General features: G+C 43.0%; 1 protein-coding gene across 1 annotated transcript; it reads right to left on the bottom strand.

Annotated features, from left to right (window-relative positions):
- Positions 1 to 6,159: 6,159 nt before the first annotated feature.
- Positions 6,160 to 8,095, bottom strand: LOC139474193 (variant surface antigen E-like). The gene is made up of 2 exons (XM_071257091.1): positions 8,089 to 8,095; positions 6,160 to 6,992 (listed from the first exon to the last, which is right to left on the bottom strand). Exons 1-2 carry the CDS (start codon positions 8,093 to 8,095, stop codon positions 6,160 to 6,162), a joined length of 840 nt encoding a protein of 279 aa, XP_071113192.1.
- Positions 8,096 to 26,411: the final 18,316 nt, after the last annotated feature.

The raw sequence follows: 26,411 nt of genomic DNA, 5'->3' as shown, positions 1-26,411 counted from the left end.
ACAAAGCGATCTTAGTGCTAAGATGATCATAACTCCTATACTATAACATATGCTTACAATAGTTGTAGCGCTAAGATCGCTTTGTGCAAGTGGGCCTGGTCTTAAGAACAAAAGGCTTGCTTCCCGTGGGTTTCTGGGCCAGAACAGATTTCAAGAACAAAAGGCTTGCCCGATGCCTTTATGAAGAGCCAACTCATTTGGGAAACATAGCAGCAATTTGTGATGAGGCTGGTTGTGTATTTGTACCCCGATGGCGTAGAACTTGCTCATCAATCACTGCTGTGTCTGGTCTTGACTTGATTATTTACAGGCCACTGTGATACAAATTGCTGACAGTAGAATAAAACATATTCTCGTATTCACTTCCTGACCTGTGTAATCAAAGGATGAATTGTACTTCAAACCTTGTCAAGTGTTGCCATAACGACCAAACAACCCAAACCAACAATACGCAAGTAAACTGACTTCCATTCCAAAATCTATGCCACATATTTTTTATTACTTTGATACAATCGTGAAAACGTTCATGTTCTAAACTTTTGTGACTTCATATTGACACTTGAATATTTCTCTTGTCAAAATGAGGCAATTTCATTGTTGTTATGAATTACACATGATATGAATTGACATCCAACAATGAGGTTGAGCAATAGAAGGGCATGCTACTTGCATGTTTTACTTTTGGTTTGTGGCTTGACTTATTGGCACACATCAATAACCTTGTTGTTTGAACATCCCACCATCGCTACCATGGCTTGCGCCAACTGATATCTGACATGGGGTAATAAAAGTCTAAAAGACACAAAACCAGGCATTACACAATGTGGCACTCACAGCACATGTATTTGCTAAAAATAGTTTTATGCAAAAGATTATGTCTCTATATAAAGAGTCCGGAATTATTTGTGCTTATGCTGTCCATGAATTTCTTGTTTAACATGACCATGTGACATAATGGTTGAAGGGGCTCATAAATTTATGGTGCAGTTAGGTAGCCTTGTGGTTAAAGTGTTCGTTTGTCATGCCAAAGGCTTGGGTTTGATTCCCCACATGGGTACAATGTGTGAAGCTCATTTCTGGTATCCCTGCTGTGATATTGATGGAATATTGCTAAAAGTGGCATAAAACCCTACTCACTCACTAACTCATGAATTTATGAAAGGGAGCATCATCAGAATTTAATTAAACATTTGTATAACAATTAATATAACAATTAATATAAACAGATAAAGTAATCATTAGACTATGCACAAACAAAATAGGCCCAACACAAAAGTACACCCCTGATGAGCTCTGAGCTCTGTTTAAGGTTAAATGGACTGAATGACAAATTTTAGACCATACACTCTTCCAAAAACGAAACACACAGGTAGATTTTTCGTAATTTTATTGTACCTAATAAAGTCGATATTATTCATTTTGATATCATAGATACAAAAATGAAAGTTTGGAGCTCGATAGGCACATGAAAAAGCATTGAAAACTGTTCATTGTCTTGTCACACAAGGATGCGCTGAGTATCAGTATCTCGTATGACCGCCCCAGGCAGCAATCACAGCTCTGCATCTCCTCGGCACTGACTGTATAAGTGTACAATTTCTGTCCTGCGGAATTCTGCTTGTAATGTGTTGGCCAGTTGTGGGAGTGTCTGCGGCATGTTCTGATGTTGACATACATGTCGATCGAGTTCATCCCAGAGGTGTTCGATTGGGTTGAGATCTGGAGATCTCGACGGCCAGGGCAAGTCGTTGATGTTGGCATTATGTAGGTAATCTTCCGTGACACTAGCTGTGTGTGGTGGAGCATTGTCCTGTTAAAACAGCTCCCTCTGGAGGTTAATTATTGGAGGAAGGTGAGGTTGAAGAATTTGATTCATGTAGCGATTTACTGTCAAATTTCCCTGAACCACAACCAAGTCAGATCCCTGGTGTAGGATATGGCCCCCTACACCATGACACTACCACCACCAAAATTGTCGAATTCACGTACACAATGTGGGGCAAAACGCTCATTTCGACGATGTTAAACATGTTGTCCTCCATCTCGCCGGTGAAGAAGAAATTGTGATTCAATGCTAAACGACACTCGTCTCCAGTTTCTCAAATTCCAAGGTTGTTGTCTGGTCCGATATCCTCCTGCAGTCTCCATAGCTGTGGCATTGCGATGGCGTAGGTTGAACAGTCGAACGTAACAATCCTGTGCAGGGGTGGTAACTCTTGGTCGGACAGTTCTCGGACGGTCTGTAGTGGAATTGAACAGTGTGTATCAGTCCCAAAGGTGGCAAATGGTGTTGTCGTGGACGTTGAAGTGGCGTGCAACAGAGACTGAGATTCCCCTCTTTGAATACATCCTATGGCGATGTTCCGATTGGTAGCCCCGAGTCTCGGCATTTTGCGAACTTGAAAAATGTTGACAATTAAATGACAAATTATTGGCTTATGCTTGCCTTTTTATAGCCACTACCACGAGTTACGATTGCCGTAACTTGCACGTGCATTTTGCTTTACTGTTTTCCTCCATGACAATTTTGAACAAGAGTGGAAACAATGCCAATTGAGACGTTGAGACAATGGCTGCGTTTTGATGCACCGTTTGTTGAATATCAGGCAGCCAAAATTTTCCAATAACATATATCCAATTTATATACCAGATTTTTGTGTAGTCAGGTTCAATGAACTACATACCACCTGTGCGTAGTTTTTTTTTAAGAGTGTATAGTAGGGGGAATTTGGATGTGGGTTAACATAGACCAATACTTTGCGAGAACTACGTGCAATATATATGGTTTCTGAAAGGTCGCAATAAGAACTCCAGTTTCAGCTGATGTCTCCTGAATCTTGATGAAGACAAGACAACAACCTGACCTAGCCTGGTTGGGATAACTCATTTGTCAGCCACATGTTATTCTGGGTTAGAATAGGGGCCTGTTTTCCTGTGCTTGTCACGAGACATGATCAACAAGTGATTTACCTGGCCCAGTTAAATTATAGGCCTCTGTGATATCATTTGAATATTGCCGCATTCAGTATTGAATAAACACAGAAAATAAACAAACATTTTGTAGTAAAAATGCTCAAAAATGCATTCAACAAGCGTGTTGTGATTATCATGTTGCCATTTTGGCATTATACAGATTTATTCAGATTCAACTTAATATTCTTTTGAAAAATTCAAGGATACATGAAGTCTTTGAAACGCATTTACAAGTTGAAGAACATGAATACATGACACTTTTTATGAATAGCAACTTTTATTCATCACAACATTCAGAACTACTTCATCAGCTCAAGGATACATGAATAAACATGAGTGAACTGTTTTTGGAAATCGGTACATTACTTAATGCATGGGATCTTTTCCTTTCTATATTTCAACCAATGACAGAGCATTGAGATGTCATGTGACCCTGGGTCAGATGGGTGCCTCTGTTAAAGTGGTGACATGTCATAACAAGCACGTCAATGTCGGGACTACAGGACACATGACGTAAACTCCGCTGTGGCCTTTACACATATATGTCATGATAATAATCATAATAACAATGATTGCAGACCATCCAGTCACAGAGAAGTACATATGAGAAGAATATGTGTCATATATACTCATCGCCCAAAGAAACGAAAACCATAGTATGTGCGTTAAGAAGAGATGTTTCCAATGTGTTCCAACTAATGACAAAACTAACAATCAGTCATGTGACATCATGAGCGTCAGTTCACACAACATACCAGTATGTTTGTTTGTGTATTGAATCAATCTAATATCTTTGAATATGAGTAATTCGTCATATATTAACCAACATGTATGGTATTTCCATGTCTTTTGTCGGTGAGAATATAATTACTTCAGGGTCACTTGTTCGAAGAGACAACATAGCACTAAGACTATCGCAGCTCATACATTTTTTTAAATCTCACATTCACAGGGGTACAATTTGTAATAGTGGACGAGAAGACATGTGTAAGACAGAAACCGGGTTGGCTTTATCGAGATGTCATATATGACCATAATTACGATACGAGAGCTACAGATAAGCAGCATATTTGCATAAAATACCCCCCAAAATATTCAAAACCCATTTACTTTAAATTTCAATTAACTTGCATACAGAAACGCATGCATTAAATGAAAAACTCAAATGTATAAAAACAGCTCTCGTAAATATCATATGAAGCTTTTTCATCATGCGTACAAAGGAGCTAATTTCCGAAACAAAGTTACGAGCTAATTCACTTTCCGAGTCAAGCCTCTATGTAATAGTGATTCATAAATACATATGCTCATGATATAGTTAGAATCGTACATTGGAGATTTCTTATAATTATGAAATGGTTATTGTCACTTGTATTTACTGTCTTTAGTCACAAATCAGCTTTGGTAGGTCAAACTATAATTAAATATAATTTGTGTAGCTCACTAGTTTTTGAGTCTGTCGGTATATCAAGGGACTATTATTGCTTAATCTGGTCTGTGCAAGATGCTAACTAAATTTACAGTAACATGATAATCTCTGCATCTACTTCTCTTGGCATGGGGTGGTCGAGTAGCCTAGTGGTTAAAGTGTTCATTCGCCAAAAAAACCCGGGTTTGATTCCCGACATGGGTACAATGTGTGAAGCAAAGTAACACAAAGGTTTGATATATTTGCATTCTGAAATCCAAGACTGACCAGTCAAAAGGAAACATATTTGTGAATATTTGTAATTTAATATCTTGAATTACAAAGGTAGAGTTAAATAATTGAAATGATCACTGATAGTAGTTGTCATCAAACACCACAGCAGCAGCCGGAGACAAAGTCACACGATCCTTGTCATCTTCCATCAATGCTGTCCTCCCCGGCAAGCCAAGTTAACGATATGGATAACCCTCTGTCAAACCTGCATGACTAACACAGCACTATACTTCTGATTGTTAGTCAATGATGGTAGTTTAATGCATTGACTGGGGACTAATTCAGTTTCATTTTCCTTTGTTGTTCGAAATTACAATCAGAAAATGAAAACCATTAAATAGATAATGAGCAACGAATAGCTACCTACTAAATTTGTCCGAATATATTTGCTTAATAATGTCGATTTACAATTGTTCACTAGTTGGCAGTGGACATTTAAGTTCAGATCAGCAAGTAAAATCAGATCCTGGCCTTACCAATTCACTGGGGATCCATTTTATTGCTCAGTTTGAAAATCTCTGAATTGTTTTATTTACTTTGCTCATACATAATCCCGAGAAGCTCAAGGTGACCTTATCACTATTCAGAGGACGGCCATCATGAAACACTTTTAAATGGAAATCCAAGTCCCAAATTAGCCTCAGTGGGTAGAATTTATGACAGCAGCATACCGTAGACAAGCTAAATAATTTCACTACTTCTATTTAAATGTCACCTGCTATAAAAAATACATTCAAAATCACTAACATAAGGGATAAAATTCGTTCAAATCAAATGAAATAAAATAATTCTCCTGACGATGCAGATTTCTTGTGAGGGAACAAAAGAACGAGGACATCCACCCACAAGCCTTTCCATTAAAGCAGCCAACAATATGGCAGTTTGACATGCATGTGGGAGTAAGGCACTGTATGATGCCTGCAGCCACGAGCTGGTTTAAGATGACAGATAACAGTTGCTTTAGGAAGCATAATTTTTTTCCTTTGCATACAGATGTGTTGGCATAAGCTAATAAGGACAACATACCTTGTTGATTCATTCTTTGTTCCTTAAGTGGGGTCCAGAGGAAGCAATATATAAATTTATGATATATAAAGTTGATTGAACAATCAGGTTCTCCTTCTTACACTTTCTTATGGTTCTAAACCATTGTTAACTGAAAGTTAGAGAGGAGTTTTCTAAATCTTGGTTGGTATAGCCACGGACCTAAATAACCGTTATGTAGTTCTGTGGACTTATCAATGTTTCACCTGAAGTGAACTATATAGTTTGTGACTGCACACTGTACACACACACAAAGATGACATTTCCTGAACTCCAAACGCTGTGTCTAATGTCTACCCTGGTTGAGGACCATGAGGAGAATTAGGAGATGAAACTGTAACTTGTAGTGTCTCAGCACTGGAATTAAAGGGGAAGGGATGGCCGCAATGTGTGCTGTAATGCTCTGTGTGGAGTTGTGTCTCTGTGACCGTGGGTTTACATCATGGTTCATCCAGCATGTTTCTTGGTTTGTCACCCCGGTTGGGGTGTTGCTGTTGTTGCAGTGATGGTGTAGTTGTTGGGGTGGTGATGGTGATGGGGTGTTGCTGTTGTTGTGGAGGTGGTGATGGTGATGGGGTGTTGCTGTTGTTGTGGAGGTGGTGATGGGGTGTTGTTGTTGTGGTGATGGGGTGTTGTTGTGGTTGTGATTGTGATGGGGTGTTGTTGTTGTGGTGATGGGGTGTTGTTGTGGTGGTTATGGTGATGGGGTGTTGCTGTTGTTGTGGTGATGGTGATAGGTGTTGCTGTTGTTGTGGTGGTGATGGTGATGGGGTGTTGCTGTTGTTGTGGTGATGGGGCGTTGTTGTAGAGGTTATGGTGATGGGGTGTTGCTGTCGTGTGGTGATGGGTTGTAGTTGTTGTTGTTGTGGTGATGGGGTGTTGCTGTTGTTGTGGTGATGGGGTGTTGCTGTTGTTGTAGTGATGGGGTGTTGCTGTTGTTGTAGTGATGGGGTGTTGCTGTTGTTGTGGTGATGGGGTGTTGTTGTTGTTGTGGTGATGGGGTGTTGCTGTTGTTGATGTGGTGATGAGGTGTTGATATTATTGTGGTGATGGGGTGTTGCTGTTGTTGTGGTGATGGGGTGTTGTTGTTGTGTTGGTGATGGTGATGGGGTGTTGCTGTTGTTGTGTTGAAGGTGATAGGGTGTTGCTGTTGTTGTGGTGATGGGGTGTTGCTGTTGTTGTGGTGGTGATGAGGTGATGATGTTATTGTGGTGTTGCTGTTGTTGTGGTGATGGGGTGTTGTTCTTGTGGTGGTGATGGTGATGGGGTGTTGCTGTTGTTGTGGTGATGGGGTGTTGTTGTTGTTGTGGTGATGGTGATGGGGTGTTGCTGTTGTTGTGGTGATGGTGATGGGGTGTTGCTGCTGTTGTGGTGATGGTGATGGGGTATTGCTGTTGTTGTGGTGGTGATGGTGATGGGGTGTTGCTGTTGTTGTGGTGATGGTGTTTGGGTGTTGCTGTTGTTGTTGTGGTGATGGTGATGGGATGTTGCTGTTGTTGTGGTGATGGGGTGTTGCTGTTGTTGTGGTGGTGATGGTGATGGGGTGTTGCTGTTGTTGTGGTGATGGTGATGGGGTGTTGCTGTTGTTGTTGTGGTGATGGTGATGGGGTGTTGCTGTTGTTGTGGTGATGGGGTGTTGTTGTTGTGGTGGTGGTGATGGTGATGGGGTGTTGCTGTTGTTGTTGTGGTGATGAGGTGGTGATGTTATTGTGGTGATGGGGTGTTGCTGTTCTGGTGATGGGGTGTTGCTGTTGTTGTGATGATGGGGTGTTGTTGTTGTTATGGTGGTGATGGTGATGGGGTGTTGCTGTTGTTGTTGTGGTGATGAGGTGGTGATGTTATTGTGGTGATGGGGTGTTGCTGTTGTTGTTGTTGTGGTGATGAGGTGTTGATGTTGTTGTGGGGATGGGGTGTTGCTGTTGTTTTGGTGATGGGGTGTTGTTGTTGTGGTGATGGTGATGGGGTGTTGTTGTTGTGGTGATGGTGATGGGGTGTTGCTGTTCTTTTGATGGGATGTTGCTGTTGTTGTGGTGGTGTTGGGGTGTTGTTGTTGTAGTGATGAGATGTTGTTGTGCTGATGGGGTGTTGTGTTTTTGTGCTGATGGGGTGGTGTTGTGGTGATGGTGATGGGATGGTCGGAAACTACTAATGCTCTTGTCACAGAGAGAGGCACATCTTAAAGTACTTTACCAATAATTTCACCTCAGCAAAATTCTAAGCATTAAGTTGGCGGTACCAGAACATGTGACTGTGCAGGAAATAGCCAGAGAATGAGTTGGAATGCTTGTCCACTCCGCTGCAGCTGTGAGCCATGCACCGGATGCCATAACTGTGCATGTTACGAAGGATTTCTGTAAAAACATAGTTACCTCTCATTATGGAGGAGAAAACAAACCTGACAGAAATTAGCCAATATTGTGTCTTCCTGCCAGAAGGGTGCACCCACTTAACAGAGATATGCAGCACCAGATTCAGAGCCTGCTAAGAGCTGTGGTGATGTCCAAACAAACACTTCGCACAAACCTTCTGAGATAAATTATTTGAATAATAAGCAGAATTGCTTCGATATTTATAAATACTTTCAACATTGTCCTGCATGCTGAAATTACTTGTACAACCTTAAGCTGAAAAACAAGATAGCATGTGTTGTTGATTTCAAACGGTGGCACCAAAAGAACCAGGTGATTATGAATGATTCAGAAATTGTATCAACTTTCAAAAACTCTTAATTCTTGTCTCCTTTGTGAAAGATCCTATTCAGCATATTCAACTGAAGAACATTATAAGAAAGACATGTCAGTTGAATAACTGCCATATCAGCAGTATTTGTTGAGCCGGCTGCACAGTGTAGCATTTTGTATGCATAGTTTTTTTGTGGTAAGCAAGTGAGCTTGTGTTTGATGGAAGAAAGAGATTAGATTTGTTAACCAATTAAAAAAACAAGTATGACACATCATTTCGTGACAATGAGTACAGTTAAGGATGTTGTGGTTTGTTGCGATCTCATTAAAGTGAGACTTTTTACTGAGACATGATATCTCTCTGCTTGTAAATTTTATGGCACCCCCACATCAGGTTACGTCAGGTCACATCAGGTCACGTCAGGTTACGTCTGGTCACGTCAGGTCACGTCAGGTCATGTCAGGTCACGTCAGGTCACGTCTGGTCATGTCAGGTCACGTCAGGTCACGTCAGGTCATGTCAGGTCAACAGGTGAACACTGAGTGAATGCATAGGTTCTTTAACCAATCAGATGTCAGCTTTCTAGAACACTTCAGTTTCATTTCATTATACCACCTCAATTTTGTTCCTAGCGACCAAAAAATGCCACAGAACACAAATATACCCTCAATGGTAACCCCTTTTGGGTGTAGATGCCATGGCACTCAGAAACTACAGGGGGTGTATACTATCTACCACAATATAATCATATAGGACTTTATTTTTTGCCATTCAGAACTTCTTGATTATATTCTTTTTCTAGATATGAGTGTGAGTGAGTGAGTTGGGTTTAACGCCGCTTTTAACAGTATTCCAGATATATCAAGGCCTAGCTGCCATCACTAAGTATCTGTAAGCAGGGTGTTCACAAACCCAGGAACATATTCGGAGACTAGCATTTAGATTGTTTTAAAGATCTTGTTAGGTAAAATATCTTTTGATATGGTAGGAATGAGCACAGAGAATTTCTTCATCACTTGCTTTGTATCACTCTTGTTTATGGGTACTAGCATCTGTGATGTATGGGTACTAGCATCTGTGATGTATGGGTACTAGCATCTGTGATGTATGGGTAGTAGCATCTGTGATGTATGGGTACTAGCATCTGTGATGTATGGGTACTAGCATCTGTGATGTATGGGTACTAGCATCTGTGATGAAACAGTTTGAAGTGAGACTGATGAAAAAGACATTTCCCACTCTGGTGAAACCCACAAGTATGGTTATGGTGATGGCAAACCACGGATCATGATCATGATAAGAGGAATCTGGGATTCAAACCCACTCCAGCATCTCTTGGTGGCTGGACACAACCCCACATGGCCACTTGGGAAAACAGGGCCATCTATGACCCCTCATCAAAGGGTGGGGGGGGAGTAGCCTGCTGGTTAAAGTATTCGCTCGTCAAGATGAAGACCCGGGTTTGATTCCCCACATGGATACAATGTGTGAAGCCCATTTCAGGCGTCCCCCACCGTGATATTGCTGGAATATTGCTATAAGCGGCGTAAAACCTCACTCACTCACTCACTCAAAGTGTTCTGCTGACTGATTATTTTTGCTTCAACAGAGCTGGAGGTATAGGGTAGTTGTAATTATCTCGTTCAAGGAAGTTCCGTAAACCTGAGTATACACAGACAATGCGAGGAGGTGACGCCACGGGGCGTCTCAACTCGAACCTGGTCCTGCTGAATGGAATGAGCTGACGACATTCCACTGCTATGTTGTCCAAGTACACAGACAGATTAATACTCCGACTTACTATGTTGACTGACTTTAGTGAACCAATCATTCTGTACCTATCAGGTCAATGTGACCCTGTCGTACCCAAGGGATGAGGGGTATATGTCCACTATTTAGATCCATGGTACTTTGGCTGGGATGGGTAAGTAGGTTAATCAGTTCGATGGGTACTGAGTAGGACCCGGATACCCTCAGGACTACCTGGTACTTGGGCTGAGGTGGTAATTCAGGTACTTGGGTCGGTTGGGTACTGAGTAGGACCTGGGTACCCACAGGACTACCTGGTACTAGGGCTGGGGTGGTAATTCAGGTACTTGGGTCGGTTGGGTACTGAGTAGGACCTGGGTACCCTCAGGACTACCTGGTACTAGGGCTGAGGTGGTAATTCAGGTACTTGGGTCGGTTGGGTACTGAGTAGGACCTGGGTACCCTCAGGACTACCTGGTACTAGGGCTGGGGTGGTAATTCAGGTACTTGGGTCGGTTGGGTACTGAGTAGGACCTGGGTACCCACAAGACTACCTGGTACTAAGGCTGGGGTGGTAACTCGGGTATTCGGGTACTCGGTAAATCGGGTCCGTTGGGTACTGGGTACCCACAAAACTACCTGGTACTAGGGCTGGGAGGGTAACTCAGGTACTCAAGTCAGGTGGGTCCTGAGTAGGACCTGGGTACCCACAGGACCCATGGTTAGTCACGTGATATATTGTTTAATGATAAACATTATTTACAACTTGATGGCTACACTATAAGTCACTAACGTTCCTGTTTCTTTCTGACAATGAACGCATTCCATCGGACTTTAAATGTTTGAATAAAGATAAAACTTCAATCGACTTTAGTGTATGCAAGACCAGAAACTTTTTTATGTATATTTAATACTTTTAGCCACGGCTCTAGTCAAACAATTACCAATCATACGCTTTGTACCTATCTCTTGAGACCAACAGTGGGTAGCTGGATGGGGTCAGGTAATAGGTTGGATACCTGGGTTGCAAGTTTTGGACTAGTGCCAGCCCAACCTGGAACACCAGCCTAATGTGACCACACAGAACTCAAGGGGCATGCCTAGTATATGTCCACTATGTAGGTCCTTGGTACACCAGGTCAGTGTGACTCAAGTACCTGGGGCATGCCTGGTATATGTCCAGTATGTAGGTCCTTGGTACACCAGGTCAGTGTGACTCCAGTACCTGGGGCATGCCTAGTATATGTCCAGTATGTAGGTCCTTGGTACACCAGGTCAGTGTGACTCAAGTACCTGGGGCATGCCTAGTATATGTCCAGTATGTAGGTCCTTGGTACACCAGGTCAGTGTGACTCCAGTACCTGGGGCATGCCTAGTATATGTCCAGTATGTAGGTCCTTGGTACACCAGGTCAGTGTGACTCGTGCCTGGGGCATGCCTAGTATATGTCCAGTATGTAGGTCCTTGGTACACCAGGTCAGTGTGACTCCAGTACCTGGGACATGCCTAGTATATGTCCACTATGTAGGTCCTTGGTACACCAGGTCAGTGTGACTCCAGTATCTGGGGCATGCCTAGTATATGTCCACTATGTAGGTCCTTGGTACACCAGGTCAGTGTGACTCCAGTACCTGGGACATGCCTAGTATATGTCCACTATGTAGGTCCTTGGTACACCAGGTCAGTGTGACTCCAGTATCTGGGGCATGCCTAGTATATGTCCACTATGTAGGTCCTTGGTACACCAGGTCAGTGTGACTCCAGTACCTGGGACATGCCTAGTATATGTCCAGTATGTAGGTCCTTGGTACACCAGGTCAGTGTGACTCAAGTACCTGGGGCATGCCTAGTATATGTCCACTATGTAGGTCCTTGGTACACCAGGTCAGTGTGACTCCAGTACCTGGGGCATGCATGGTATATGTTCACTATGTAGGTCCTTGGTACACCAGGTCAGTGTGACTCCAGTACCTGGGGCATGCCTAGTATATGTCCACTATGTAGGTCCTTGGTACACCAGGTCAGTGTGACTCCAGTACCTGGGGCATGCCTAGTATATGTCCACTATGTAGGTCCTTGGTACACCAGGTCAGTGTGACTCCAGTACCTGGGGCATGCATGGTATATGTTCACTATGTAAGTCCTTGGTACACCAGGTCAGTGTGACTCCAGTACCTGGGGCATGCATGGTATATGTTCCATACTGATGACTCCAGATGATATATATCCAATATTTAGCACATTCCCACCTTATTCCACACTTTGACACCATTTCTCAATCACAATTAAGCATCACACATTTTTCCCAAATATCTAACGGAACAGAGAGGCACCAATTGAAAAACACTTTACCATACCATGTAAATGTTTCACTTAACAGGAACATACTGAGTCAGCATTTTGAGTGTGGAATTAACTCTTCATTTCCTGAACTTTAGCAATGGATCTATATATTTTTTATGCCAAGTTTCCATTTTTTAATTTTCAAGTTTCTTCAAACGAATTAGGCAGGTGTCCATACTTCCTGTAATCTGCACAAGCATCCAACAGTCTGGGGCTCGTGAGAAAACAACACACACTTTTCTGGTAATGAGTTCAGATGGCATCCCGTAGGAGGCATCCCATGGTGTTGTGTTTAAGGCACCCCATCGTGTTGTATTTAAGGCATCCCACTGTGTTGTGTTTAGGCACCCCATAGTGTTGTGTTTAGGCACCCCATAGTGTTGTGTTTAAGGCATCCTACTGTGTTGTGTTGAAGGCACCCCATGGTGTTGTGTTGAAGGCATCCAATGGTGTTGTGTTTAAGGCACCCCATGGTGGTGTGTTTAAGGCATCCAATGGTGTTGTGTTTAAGGCACCCCATGGTGTTGTGTTTAAGGCATCCTACTGTGTTGTGTTGAAGGCACCCCATGGTGTTGTGTTGAAGGCACCCCATGGTGGTGTGTTCAAGGCACCCCATGGTGTTGTGTTTAAGGCATCCCATGGTGTTGTGTTTAAGGCATCCTACTGTGTTGTGTTGAAGGCACCCAATGGTATTGTGTTGAAGGCATCCAATGGTGTTGTGTTTAAGGCAACCCATGGTGGTGTGTTTAAGGCACCCAATGGTATTGTGTTGAAGGCATCCAATGGTGTTGTGTTTAAGGCAACCCATGGTGGTGTGTTTAAGGCACCCCATGGTGTTGTGTTTAAGGCATTCTATGGTGTTGTGTTTAAGGCATCCCACTGTGTTGTGTTTAAGGCATCACATGGTGTTGTGTTTAAGGCACCCCATGGTGTTGTGTTTAAGGCATCCCATGGTGTTGTGTTTAAGGCATTCTATGGCGTTGTGTTTAAGGCATCCCATGGCATTGTGTTTAAGGCACCCCATGGTGTTGTGTTAAAGGCACCCCATGGTGTTGTGTTTAAGGCATCCAATGGAGTTGTGTTTAAGGCATCCCATGGTGTTGTGTTTAAGGCACCCCGTGGTGTTGTGTTTAAGGCACCCCATGGTGTTGTGTTTAAGGCACCCCATGGTGTTGTGTTTAAGGCACCCCATTGCATTGTGTTTAAGGCACCCCATGGTGTTGTGTTTAAGGCACCCCATGGTGTTGTGTTTAAGGCACCCCATGGTGTTGTGTTTAAGGCATTCTATGGTGTTCAGTTTAAGGCACCCCATGGTGTTGTGTTTAAGGCACCCTATGGCATTGTGTTTAAGGCACCCCACGGTGTTGTGTTTAAGGCATCCAATGGTGTTGTGTTTAAGGCATCCCATGGTTTTGTGTTTAAGGCATCCCATGGTGTTTTGTTTAAGGCATTCCATGGTTTTGTGTTTAAGGCACCCATGGTGTTGTGTTTAAGGCATCCCAATGTGTTGTGTTTAAGGCATTATATGGTGTTGTGCTAAAGGCACCCCATGGTGTGGTGTTTAAGGCACCCCATGGTTTTGTGTTGAAGGCACCCCATGGCGTTGTGTGTAAGGAATCCCACTGTGTTGTGTTTAAGGCATCCCACTGTGTTGTGTTTAAGGCACCCCATGGTGTTGTGTTGAAGGCATCCCATGGTGTTGTGTTTAAGGCATCCCATGGTGTTGTGTTTAAGGCATCCCACTGTGTTGTGTTTAAGGCACCCCATGGTGGTGTGTTTAAGGCACCCAATGGTATTGTGTTGAAGGCATCCAATGGTGTTGTGTTTAAGGCAACCCATGGTGGTGTGTTTAAGGCACCCCATGGTGTTGTGTTTAAGGCATTCTATGGTGTTGTGTTTAAGGCATCCCACTGTGTTGTGTTTAAGGCATCACATGGTGTTGTGTTTAAGGCACCCCATGGTGTTGTGTTTAAGGCATCCCATGGTGTTGTGTTTAAGGCATTCTATGGCGTTGTGTTTAAGGCATCCCATGGCATTGTGTTTAAGGCACCCCATGGTGTTGTGTTAAAGGCACCCCATGGTGTTGTGTTTAAGGCATCCAATGGAGTTGTGTTTAAGGCATCCCATGGTGTTGTGTTTAAGGCACCCCGTGGTGTTGTGTTTAAGGCACCCCATGGTGTTGTGTTTAAGGCACCCCATGGTGTTGTGTTTAAGGCACCCCATTGCATTGTGTTTAAGGCACCCCATGGTGTTGTGTTTAAGGCACCCCATGGTGTTGTGTTTAAGGCACCCCATGGTGTTGTGTTTAAGGCATTCTATGGTGTTCAGTTTAAGGCACCCCATGGTGTTGTGTTTAAGGCACCCTATGGCATTGTGTTTAAGGCACCCCACGGTGTTGTGTTTAAGGCATCCAATGGTGTTGTGTTTAAGGCATCCCATGGTTTTGTGTTTAAGGCATCCCATGGTGTTTTGTTTAAGGCATTCCATGGTTTTGTGTTTAAGGCACCCATGGTGTTGTGTTTAAGGCATCCCAATGTGTTGTGTTTAAGGCATTATATGGTGTTGTGCTAAAGGCACCCCATGGTGTGGTGTTTAAGGCACCCCATGGTTTTGTGTTGAAGGCACCCCATGGCGTTGTGTGTAAGGAATCCCACTGTGTTGTGTTTAAGGCATCCCACTGTGTTGTGTTTAAGGCACCCCATGGTGTTGTGTTGAAGGCATCCCATGGTGTTGTGTTTAAGGCATCCCATGGTGTTGTGTTTAAGGCATCCCACTGTGTTGTGTTTAAGGCACCCCATGGTGTTGTGTTTAAGGCACCCCATGGTGTTGTGTTTAAGGCATCCCATGGTGTTGTGTTTAAGGCATCCCATGGTGTTGTGTTTAAGGCATCCCATGGTGTTGTGTTTAAGGCACCCCATGGTGTTGTGTTTAAGGCACCCCATGGTGTTGTGTTTAAGGCATCCCATGGTGTTGTGTTTAAGGCATCCAATGGTGTTGTGTTTAAGGCATCCCACTGTGTTGTGTTTAAGGCATCCCATGGTGTTGTGTTTAAGGCACCCCATGGTGTTGTGTTTAAGGCATCCCATGGCGTTGTATTTAAGGCACCCCATGGTGTTGTGTTTAAGGCACCCCATGGTGTTGTGTTTAAGGCATCCCATGGTGTTGTGTTTAAGGCACCCCATGGTGTTGTGTTTAAGGCATCCCATGGTGTTGTGCTAAAGGCATCCCATGATGTTGTGCTAAAGGCATCCCATGGTGTTGTGCTAAAGGTATTCCATGGTGTTGTGCTAAAGGCATCCCATGGTGTTGTGCTAAAGGCATCCCATGGTGTTGTGCTAAAGGCATCCAATGGTGTTGTGTTAAAGGCATCCCATGGTGTTGTGCTAAAGGCATCCCATGGTGTTGTGCTAAAGGTATTTCAAGGTGTAGTGTTTAAGGCACCCCATGGTGTTGTGCTAAAGGTATTCCATGGTGTTGTGCTAAAGGCACCCCATGGTGTTGTGCTAAAGGTATTTCACGGTGTAGTGTTTAAGGCACCCCATGGTGTTGTGCTAAAGGTATTCCATGGTGTTGTGTTTAAGAAACCCCATGGTGTTGTGCTAAAGGTATTCCATGGTGTTGTGTTTAAGGAACCCCATGGTGTTGTGCTAAAGGTATACCATGGTGTTGTGTTTAAGGCGCCCCATGGTGTTGTGTTTAAGGCATCCCATGGTGTTGTGCTAAAGGCATCCCATGGTGTTGTGCTAAAGGTATTTCATGGTGTAGTGTTTAAGGAACCCCATGGTGTTGTGCTAAAGGTATTTCATGGTGTAGTGTTTAAGGCACCCCATGGTGTTGTGCTAAAGGTATTCCATGGTGTTGTGTTTAAGAAACCCCATGGTGTTGTGCTAAAGGTATTCCATGGTGTTGTGATTAAGGAACCCCATGGTGTTGTGCTAAAGGTATTCCATGGTGTTGTGTTAGAGGCACCCAATGGTGTTGTGTTTAAGGCATCCCATGGTGTTGTGCTAAAGGCACCCCATGGTGTTGTGCTAAAGGTATTCCATGGTGTTGTGCTAAAGGTATTCCATGGTGTTGTGTTTAAGGCACCCCATGGTGTTGTGTTTAAGGAACCCCATGGTGTTGTGCTAAAGGCACCCCATGGTGTTGTGCTAAAGGTATTCCATGGTGTTGTGTTTAAGGCACCCCATGGTGTTGTGCTAAAGGCACCCCATGGTGTTGTGCTAAAGGTATTCCATGGTGTTGTGCTAAAGGTATTCCATGGTGTTGTGCTAAAGGTATTCCATGGTGTTGTGCTAAAGGTATTCCATGGTGTTGTGTTTGTACGCTATATACATATCCATGTCACATCAATGCTTTAAACACCATGTAACTATTTTCTCCACACTGTCCACGTCCCCCAACACAGCAGCCTGTCACATGGCACCAAGGCCGGACCACCTCTCAGCATATAACATCTTTGGTCACACAATACATTTCTCCAGTTTTATCAGTTTTATAAACATTCTGGTACTGATTTCATGAGCTGGCTAGCCTTGTCTATTTTGACCAAGGTTTTGGTTACATCAAGTGCAGAATTGTTTGTGTGGCAGGATTCTCCTGGAAGCTGACTGACAGTCATAGCAAGTCTCTAATACTATAACTATTACATTAAATCATAATATCTAGATTATGTAAATAATAAGAACAAGTTGTCCCTATAAGATTTGAGTCATATATCTAGACTTGCCTATTAGGTTGATAGAATTACTACACAAACTACACATCCATGGACTTTTCTTTCAGTACTGCCTTGGAGCAAGGCTACATCAACATTTGCATTGGGGGAGGGGGGAGGGGGGAGGGACGGGGGAGGGAGGAGGGAGGGGAGGGGGTTGCCAGTTTAATTTCATGTTCCTGATTTCTGTATCCTGGCGGTTCCAACACCCACTGCAAACATCAAGGACATTATGAAAACTGATGAACCACACTCAGATGACCGTCAATAATCTTCTTTTTAACCTTTAGCTTTCGTAGAGAGGAAGTCGGTGTATGTAGGCATACATGTGTAGTTAACAAAGATGTGTTTCATCAACAGGGATGTTATTTGGTGTTGTAGTATAGTACAACCAGGTTCTACTGCTACCGAGGGCAATTGGGGTAGCCTAGGGTTAAAGCGTTCACATGGGTACAATGTGTGAAGCCCATTTCTGGTGTCTCCTGCCATAATATTGCTGGAATAAGCGGCATTAAACCATACTCACTCACTCACTGTAATGCCACCTTGTGTACTTTGGATAATATGGCATATTAACCAGGTTGTCATTATAACCAGGATGGCTTTATAACCAGGTTGTCATTATAACCAGGATGGCTTTATAACCAGGATGTCATTATAACCAGGATGGCTTTATAACCAGGATGTCATTATAACCAGGATGGCTTTATAACCAAGTTGGCATTATAACCAGGTTGGCTTTATAACCAGGTTGTCATTATAACCAGGATGGCTTTATAACCAGGTTGGCTTTATAACCGAGTTGGCTTTATAACCAGGTTGTTTGAAAGAGGGACCTGATTGAATTAATATAGGAATGTTATAAGAACTAAACCACTTTCAGTTCAAACTACATGTATCAATTCAAGCATGATTTATCCAAGTTATAAACAGTAAACTAAGGTTATAACAAACTCAAAGTGACAGCTGTTTTAGTTCATCATAACCATAGATTGCTATAAGCATATATACAGCAATGTCTGGGACAAAATAACAGCTTGTTCCATCTGTTAATTGGTTATAGTGTGTTTGATATAAACATAGTTTACTGTATATACACACTGTACAATTATGAATATTAATTTGGCTTGAACATGTTGAATGAGTAGGGGAGTGAGTGAGTGAGTGAGTGAGTGAGTGAGTATGGTTTTACGCTGCTTTTAGCAATATTCCAGCAATATCACGGCAGGGGACACCAGAAATGGGCTTCACACATTGTACCCATGTGAGGAATCAAAACTGGGTTTTCAGTGTGCAGAGCAAACACTTTAACCACTAGGCTACCCCACCGCCACAAATATACGTGGCTTGACAAAATCTTTGACTGATGTTTGCCTTCTGCCTATATGTTCAATCTGAAATATTTTCAAATATTTTTATACGTGTAATACATTGATCTGTGGCTCTTTAAGAATATACTGCTTTCCTGGAGACTGCAGCAGGGTTGGATTCAATAACATGAATAATAAGGATGATATTATTATTACCCTTAGCAGCAACAAGTTCAGTGATATTATTTTTTAGTAACGCTCACTGAGTATTGTTATTTTTGCTTCATGCTGGGTGGGAGGCTGGGTTAAGTAAGTGATTGATTCAGTGAATTATCGCACGGCAAGACAAGAATACTACTCAAAAGAAGCTTAAGAACACTCGACATTTTCATATGACTATAGTTATTAATCTGTCATGACATAATGGAATAGCTGTCACATGAATAAATAGGGTGTTTTTGAACTTCAATTGAGTAGTACATTGTAAACAACAATCTCCAGGCCACAAACTGTAACCATCCAATCCTCATTAGATTCCACAAACAAGTGACGTTTTGCCCAGGAATCCCCACTCTGAGCTGATAGTATAGTGACAGTCACCATCCCGACTACATAAAAAGATGGTGACGCTGTAGCATCAACAGAAGTAGATGTCGATTTACGCCTACCCTATTCGACGTAATTAGCGCCCTTCTGTGTAATAACCGCCCACGGTGATATTTGTAAATATATTGGCTAGTGAACAATCCTAATTAGCACCACTTCCGATTGATCACGTACATAAGACTTATTTATTCACGTATAATACACACTCGTGTGTTATATGCACCTTAATTATGGGCAATCAAATTCTGGAAAAATATATCTGCCGTATATAAACATTTCAGGCTGTCAGCATAAACCACGAAATTTACGATCTTTCAACTGTTTTTTTCACTAAAATAATATTCCAATAAGAGCCCCCTATTTGTAATTTTGAGAGCGCCCTGGGCACTTATTACGTCGAATACGGTATTTATCAAAAGGAATTCACGTTGACGTTTTTATTGAATAGTGAGATTGCTGAAATAAATCACAATTGACTGTGATTCTTGAATTCTTGAATAAAAATGTTCATGTGTAAATACATTCGCAAAGTGGGGACCCCTCATCCTGTATCAACACCAAGGATGCTCTCTGTACAGACACTAACAGTAAAAGTACACTTGTCGTAAGATGTACATTAAACAGGGAAATTCTTTAGAGAACATACCTTTATCACACAATGAGAACAAACATGCAGTTCCAACAAACATACTCCAACTCTATGCATGACAATACAACTGCACTCAATAACATTTCTTGAGAGTTCCTATTGGACTTTGAACAAACACTGGCTACTATGAGATCTCGGCGCTAGGCATGTTCCCACCAGGAGATTGGAAAAAGACCCAACTGTGCACAACTGGTGTGTATTTAAACTGCCACCTGATTTAATTAGTAGGTTTTCATCCAAAAGTGTGAGTCCGCTGGTATTTTTTGTTTTTTATTAACTTACTTAATTAATTAACTCTTGAATGAAAGCATCTGTGAGTAGTCTCACCTTGCATGTAGCATTAATGTTTGGTAGGACTACGTAAGTAGTGTATTACATATGTATGTAGTGTAGTACTAAACTCAACCTCATTAAAATCAGATCTTAGTTCTCGCTATCGCTAAACAAAGATCTGAGGACATTCCATTATGGGTCATGTCAGAACGACCTTTCATCCGACCAATCAAAGTGTCGCTTACCAGATCATGAAAGTGACAGTCGGATTGTGTTTTCTAACCATGCAACCTCGAAAAGGTTAACACAGGGTATACTGAACGACAGTTACGACTAATTCCGTCAAAATTATCGTATATCTCTCGCTTCTGTGGGATAAACATTTGAATGGAAAAGGCGTTGCACAGTACGTGGGATGCACTGCCATACAATCACAACCATACACTAGACATTCCGGAATGTTCGTTTGTAAAGTTTCCAAAATTTTAATCGAGATCTGTGTCAACATATTTTTCAAACGTAGTCTATAATGGAAGTAGCCAGGTTGAAACGAATGCCGTAAAGCATAGAAAGCTGCTTTCTAATTGGCTGATGTCGACTTGTTAGACATTTCAGTGTTCGGTCAAAGTTCGCGAAAGGTCGTTCTGACGTGACCCTTAACGGGATGTCCTAAGATCTTTTTTAGCGGCAGAGAGAACTTAGATCTGAGTACTACGAATGAAGGGAACACTGAGCAGTTTCTTCCTCTGTCAGAACTCGGGGACGATAAGTTGTTGTTTTTTTTCCAGTTTAAAGCCGCACTCAGCAATATTCATGCTATATGAAAGCAGTCTGTATAAAAATGAGTCTGGACCAGACAATCCAGGGATTGACATCATGATCATCTATTTTCACAATTGGGTATACGATGACATGCATCAAGTCAGCGAGTCTTTTACAGCAAGTATGGATTCCTACAGTATCAAGGTGGGGACAGAAGAGTGAGTGAGTGAGTGAGTGAGTGAGGGAGTGAGTGAGTGAGTGAGTTACGCCACTTTGAACAGTATTCTAGCAACATCGAACTGTGGACAAGAAATAAGCTTCACACATTGTACCAATTTTGGCAATCAAACCTTGGCCTTCAGTATGATGAGCAAACACTTTTACCACTGGGCTACCCCACCTCCCCTAGGGCCAATCAAATGAGGCAGGGTGTTTGGCTGTGGGGGCAATGGGGATGAACATTACCTTATTATTATCTAATAGAAAAATACAAAAAAATTGAAAATCATGTTTCTCCCATTTCCCAGTGTCCCCTGCCAGCTCTACGGGATTACATCAAGCTCCTCACATCTCCTGACCCCGAGGACGACAACAGGTACTTGCACCAAACAAAGCAGTTCCGCAATGGCTCTGCGCGGAGTTAACGAGAACGTCCCTCTGATCCCGCCCCACCTTGGGGTGTTTACAATCCTGCTCCGACGTGGGGCCATTGTTGACACAGAGATTATTGAGTAAAATGACAACTTACCCCAAGTTTAGACAGTATTTTGTTACGCTATGAAGTCTGGTCGAGTCAACACCTCTGATCTCTTTGAGCTCAATAGGAAAGAGGAAAAAAGCCTATGAGCGAATACAGATCAAGACACCCTAGTCCATTGTTGACTTGATCTGAAGGTCATGGTCAGGGTTACCTAATTGCGCAAGAGCGAATGGACATCTTGAACAACAATTATACTGAAGGTGTTTGCAGAAATGCAATAATTGATAGAACTTCACAAATCTTGTAGTGTATATTACCTTTGTGAAGGCTTGAGTCAGTGAAACCAATCTGAACTGCTACCAACTTCGCCCTTGAAAGTAAAACATGGTCTCCAGGTCCCTGCAATCATACTGAAGCTATTTGTAACATTATTCCACATTGTTCCAAATTTCAAGCCAGGAAACACACTGGCGTCTTAAATATATTTGTACATGGGAAAGAATATATATTTAAAGTGATTCGGGACATATTAAATGGCAATGGATTTATTCTTTTTAAATGTTTATCCTCAAATGTTTCAAGACACTTTGTGTTATAACAAGGACGGAGAAAGCCATGTTTGTAGTGCTGGTGGAGTAGGAAGCCACTTGTGTAGTGCTGGTGGGGTAGGGATCCACTTTTTGTTGTGCTGGTGGGGTAGGGAGCCACTCTTTGTTGTGCTGGTGGAGTAGGGAGCCACTTTTTGTAGTGCTGGTGGGGTAGGGAGCCACTCTTTGTTGTGCTGGTGGAGTAGGGAGCCACTTTTGTTGTGCTAGTGCGGTAGGGAGCCACTTTTGTAGTGCTGGTGGGGTAGGGAGCCACTTTTTGTTGTGCTGGTGGGGTAGGGAGCCACTTTTGTAGTGCTGGTGGAGTAGGGAGCCACTTTTGTATTGCTGATGGAGCAGGGAGACACATTTTGTAGTACTGGTTGAGTAGGGAGCCACTTTTTGTAGTGCTGGTGGAGTAGGGAGCCACTTTTGTAGTGCTGGTGGGGTAGGGAGCCACTTTTGTATCACTGCTAAGGTTTCAGTCATGTGATATCGCCACTGGTTTCAGTCATGTGATATCACTGCTGGTTTCAGTCATGTGATATCACTACTGGTGTCAGTCATGTGATATCGCTTCTGGTTTCAGTCATGTGATATCACTGCTGGTTTCAGTCATGTGATATTGCTACTGGTTTCAGTCATGTGATATCGCTACTGGTTTCAGTCATGTGATATCACTGCTGGTTTCAGTAATGTGATATCGCTGCTGGTTTCAGTCATGTGATATCACTGCTGGTTTCAGTCATGTGATATCGCTGCTGGTGTCAGTCATGTGATATCGCTGCTGGTTTCAATCATGTGATATCGCTGCTGGTTTCAGTCACGTGATATCACTGCTGGTTTCAGTCATGTGATATCGCTGCTGGTTTCAGTCATGTGATATTGCTAGTCAGATTTCAGTCATGTGATATCACTACTGGTTTCAGTCATGTGATATCACTAGTCAGATTTCAGTCATGTGATATCGCTGCTGGTTTCAGTCATGTGATATAGCTGCTGGTTTCAGTCATGTGATATCACTGCTGGTTTCAGTCATGTGATATCGCTGCTGGTTTCAGTCATGTGATATCGCTAGTCAGATTTCAGTCCTAAAACTGCAGCATTATCTGACTGGGTGGCTACTTCTGGCAGCGTATCACTGGAACTGGACTCAATACGAAGCTGTGGTTGTGATTGGGTCCATGGTATTTATCATAACACAGCAATTTGACAAAGTACAACGGATAATCGAGGCTGTATAAATATGTGACAATACAAAGGCCACGTTACCAATGTGTAAAATCCTGAAGAACACAAATTACAGAATAGCCAGTGAACAAACAGTACGGAACCAGTCAATACTGCTGTTCCTCCAGCAGTTATTTATTTATTGGACTAGAATCTCACTGATCAGTCTGATAAGATATTTATCATGCCAGATGACTGGTGTTATGTCACTGGTATACAGGTGGTTGACATACCATTATATACTGTTCAACGTACAGGGTTGTCTGATTCAATACTTCTTCAGATCAACATGCTCATGAGGACAAATATTTTTCTGCCTAATCCAGTACGCTATGCAAGCATGCACAGAAGGTTTTTACATACAGCAAGTACAAGAACTCTGTCCTCACAAGACATCTGCCATGCACAGTGGAGACAGGTAATGCTGACATGTTTACATGTTGTTGACGACACAGTCAGTGGTACACGCCATGTCATCGGGTGTATGTACATTAATATGTCAACATCATCTGTATCAACAACACCTGAGCTATCTTACACCTAATTTGTGCAAGATATATTATATTTCACGATATATTATCAATATGAGGTGGATTATAGCATATAGTCAGCTAAAGTCAACATTGAATATAATCGAGTCAGAGACAGTGGACAGTTGCTTATAATAACATGTTGCTGACGACCATTTAGTCATCTACGACAACCATACCTTCCTGTGGACCATTCAGTCTTCTACGACCAGCACAGCTTCCTGGGGACGACACAGTCATCTACAACCAGCACATGGTAAAGATGACCATTCAGTCATCTACAACCAGCACAGCTTCCTGGGGACCATTCAGTCATCTACAACCAGCACAGCTTCCTGGGGACCATTCAGTCATCTACAACCAGCTCAGCTTCCTGGGGACCATTCAGTCATCTACAACCAGCACAGCTTCCTGGAGACCATTCAGTCATCAACAACCAGCACAGCTTCCAGGGGACCATTCAGTCATCTACAACCAGCACACATTCAAGGGGACCATTCAGTCATCTACAACCAGCACACATTCAAGGGGACCATTCAGTCATCTACAACCAGCACACATTCAAGGGGACCATTCAGTCATCTACAACCAGCACACGTTCAAGGGGACCATTTAGTCATCACAACCAGAACAGTTTCCTGGAAACCATTCAGTCATCGATAACCAGCACGGGCTTCCTGCGGACCATTCTTTCATCTACAACCAGCACAGCTTCCTGGAGAACATTTAGTCATCTACAACCAGCACACATTCAAGGTGACAATTCAGTCATCTACAACCAGCACACGTTCAAGGTGACAATTCAGTCATCAACAACCAGCACAGCTTCCTGGGGACCATTCAGTCATCTACGGCCAGCACAGCTTCCTGTGGACCATTCATTCATCTACGACCAGCACAGCTTCCTGGGGACCATTCAGTCATCTACAACCAGCACAGCTTCCTGTGGACCATTCAGTCATCTACGACCAGCACAGCTTCCTGGTGACCATTCATTCAGTCATCTACAACCAGCACACGTTCAAGGGGACCATTCAGTCATCTACGACCAGCACAGCTTCCTGGGGACGACACAGTCATCTACAACCAGCACATGGTAAAGATGATCATTTAGTCATCTACAACCAGCACAGATTCCTGGGGACCATTCAGTCATCTACAACCAGCACAGCTTCCTGGGGACCATTCAGTCATCGATAACCAGCACAGCTTCCTGGGGACCATTCAGTCATCTACAACCAGCACAGCTTCCTGGGGACCATTCAGTCATCTACAACCAGCACAGCTTCCTGGGGACCATTCAGTCATCTACAACCAGCACACATTCAAGGGGACCATTCAGTCATCTACAACCAGCACACGTTCAAGAGGACCATTCAGTCATCTACGACCAGCACATGGTCAAGGGGACCATTCAGTCATCTACAACCAGCACAGCTTCCTGTGGACCATTCAGTCATCTAAAACCAGCACAGCTTCCTATAAGTACCCACAGGTCCATATTATTTGATGGAAATGATCAGCATTTTCATGTTGGCCATACATCGATCATGGTTCAAACACGAACACAAGTTGGTTTCAATGCTGCTTTGAATTGTGCAGGTTCGAACACTAACACAAGTTGGTCTCAATGCTGCTTTGAATTGAGCAGGTTCGAACACTAACACAAGTTGGTCTCAATGCTGCTTTGAATTGTGCAGGTTTGAATTGGGTAGGTGTGTTTTGTTTAGCAGTGCTTTTAAAACTTAATGTCAGACATCGATCATGGTTTGAACACTAACATAACATAAATCTTCAAACAGTGTATGTCAGTCCTTAAGAATCACTCACAGCATAACATAAACAGTGAAGGAAAATATAACTGATGCTGACATCAATATCTTCTCCACGCCATGTACCCATGCTGGATGGGGAGCCATGGGGTCACAGAGTGCAGCAACCATGTACGTGTGTGTGTGTGTGTGTGTGTTTATATACATACGTTTGCTCTACTTTATAACATGCACTACAGGGCTGGGACGGGTAACGGATAGTTCCTTTCTGACTATGAACGCATTCCTTTCATATGCTTGAATATAGATAAAGCTTCTGTAAACTTCAGTGTATGCATGACCAGATCATTTTATATGTGTATCTCAATACATTTTGCCAGTGCTACGGTCAAATTATTCCCAATCGGACATTTGTACCTATCTCTTGATACCTACAGCGGGTACCCAGGGTAATATAGGGGGGTTAGGTACCCAGGTTGGGCAGGGTAATGAGGGGTTAGGTACCCAGGTTGGGCAGGGTAATATAGGGGGTTAGGTACCCAGGTTGGGCAGGGTAATGAGGGGTTAGGTACCCAGGTTGGGCAGGGTAATAGGCAGTTAGGTACCCAGGTTGGGCAGGGTAATAGGGGGTTAGGTACCCAGGTTGGGCAGGGTAATGAGGGGTTAGGTACCCAGGTTGGGCAGGGTAATATAGGGGGTTAGGTACCCAGGTTGGGCAGGGTAATAAGGGGTTAGGTACCCAGGTTGGGCAGGGTAATAAGGGGTTAGGTACCCAGGTTGGGCAG

This window comes from Haliotis cracherodii, unplaced genomic scaffold (genome assembly GCF_022045235.1).
Source record: "Haliotis cracherodii isolate W230 unplaced genomic scaffold, xgHalCrac1.p SCAF_3, whole genome shotgun sequence".
In the NCBI taxonomy this organism is placed as follows: domain Eukaryota; kingdom Metazoa; phylum Mollusca; class Gastropoda; order Lepetellida; family Haliotidae; genus Haliotis; species Haliotis cracherodii.
Note: the sequence above shows the minus strand (reverse complement) of the source record. Positions and strands in the feature narration are given on the sequence as shown.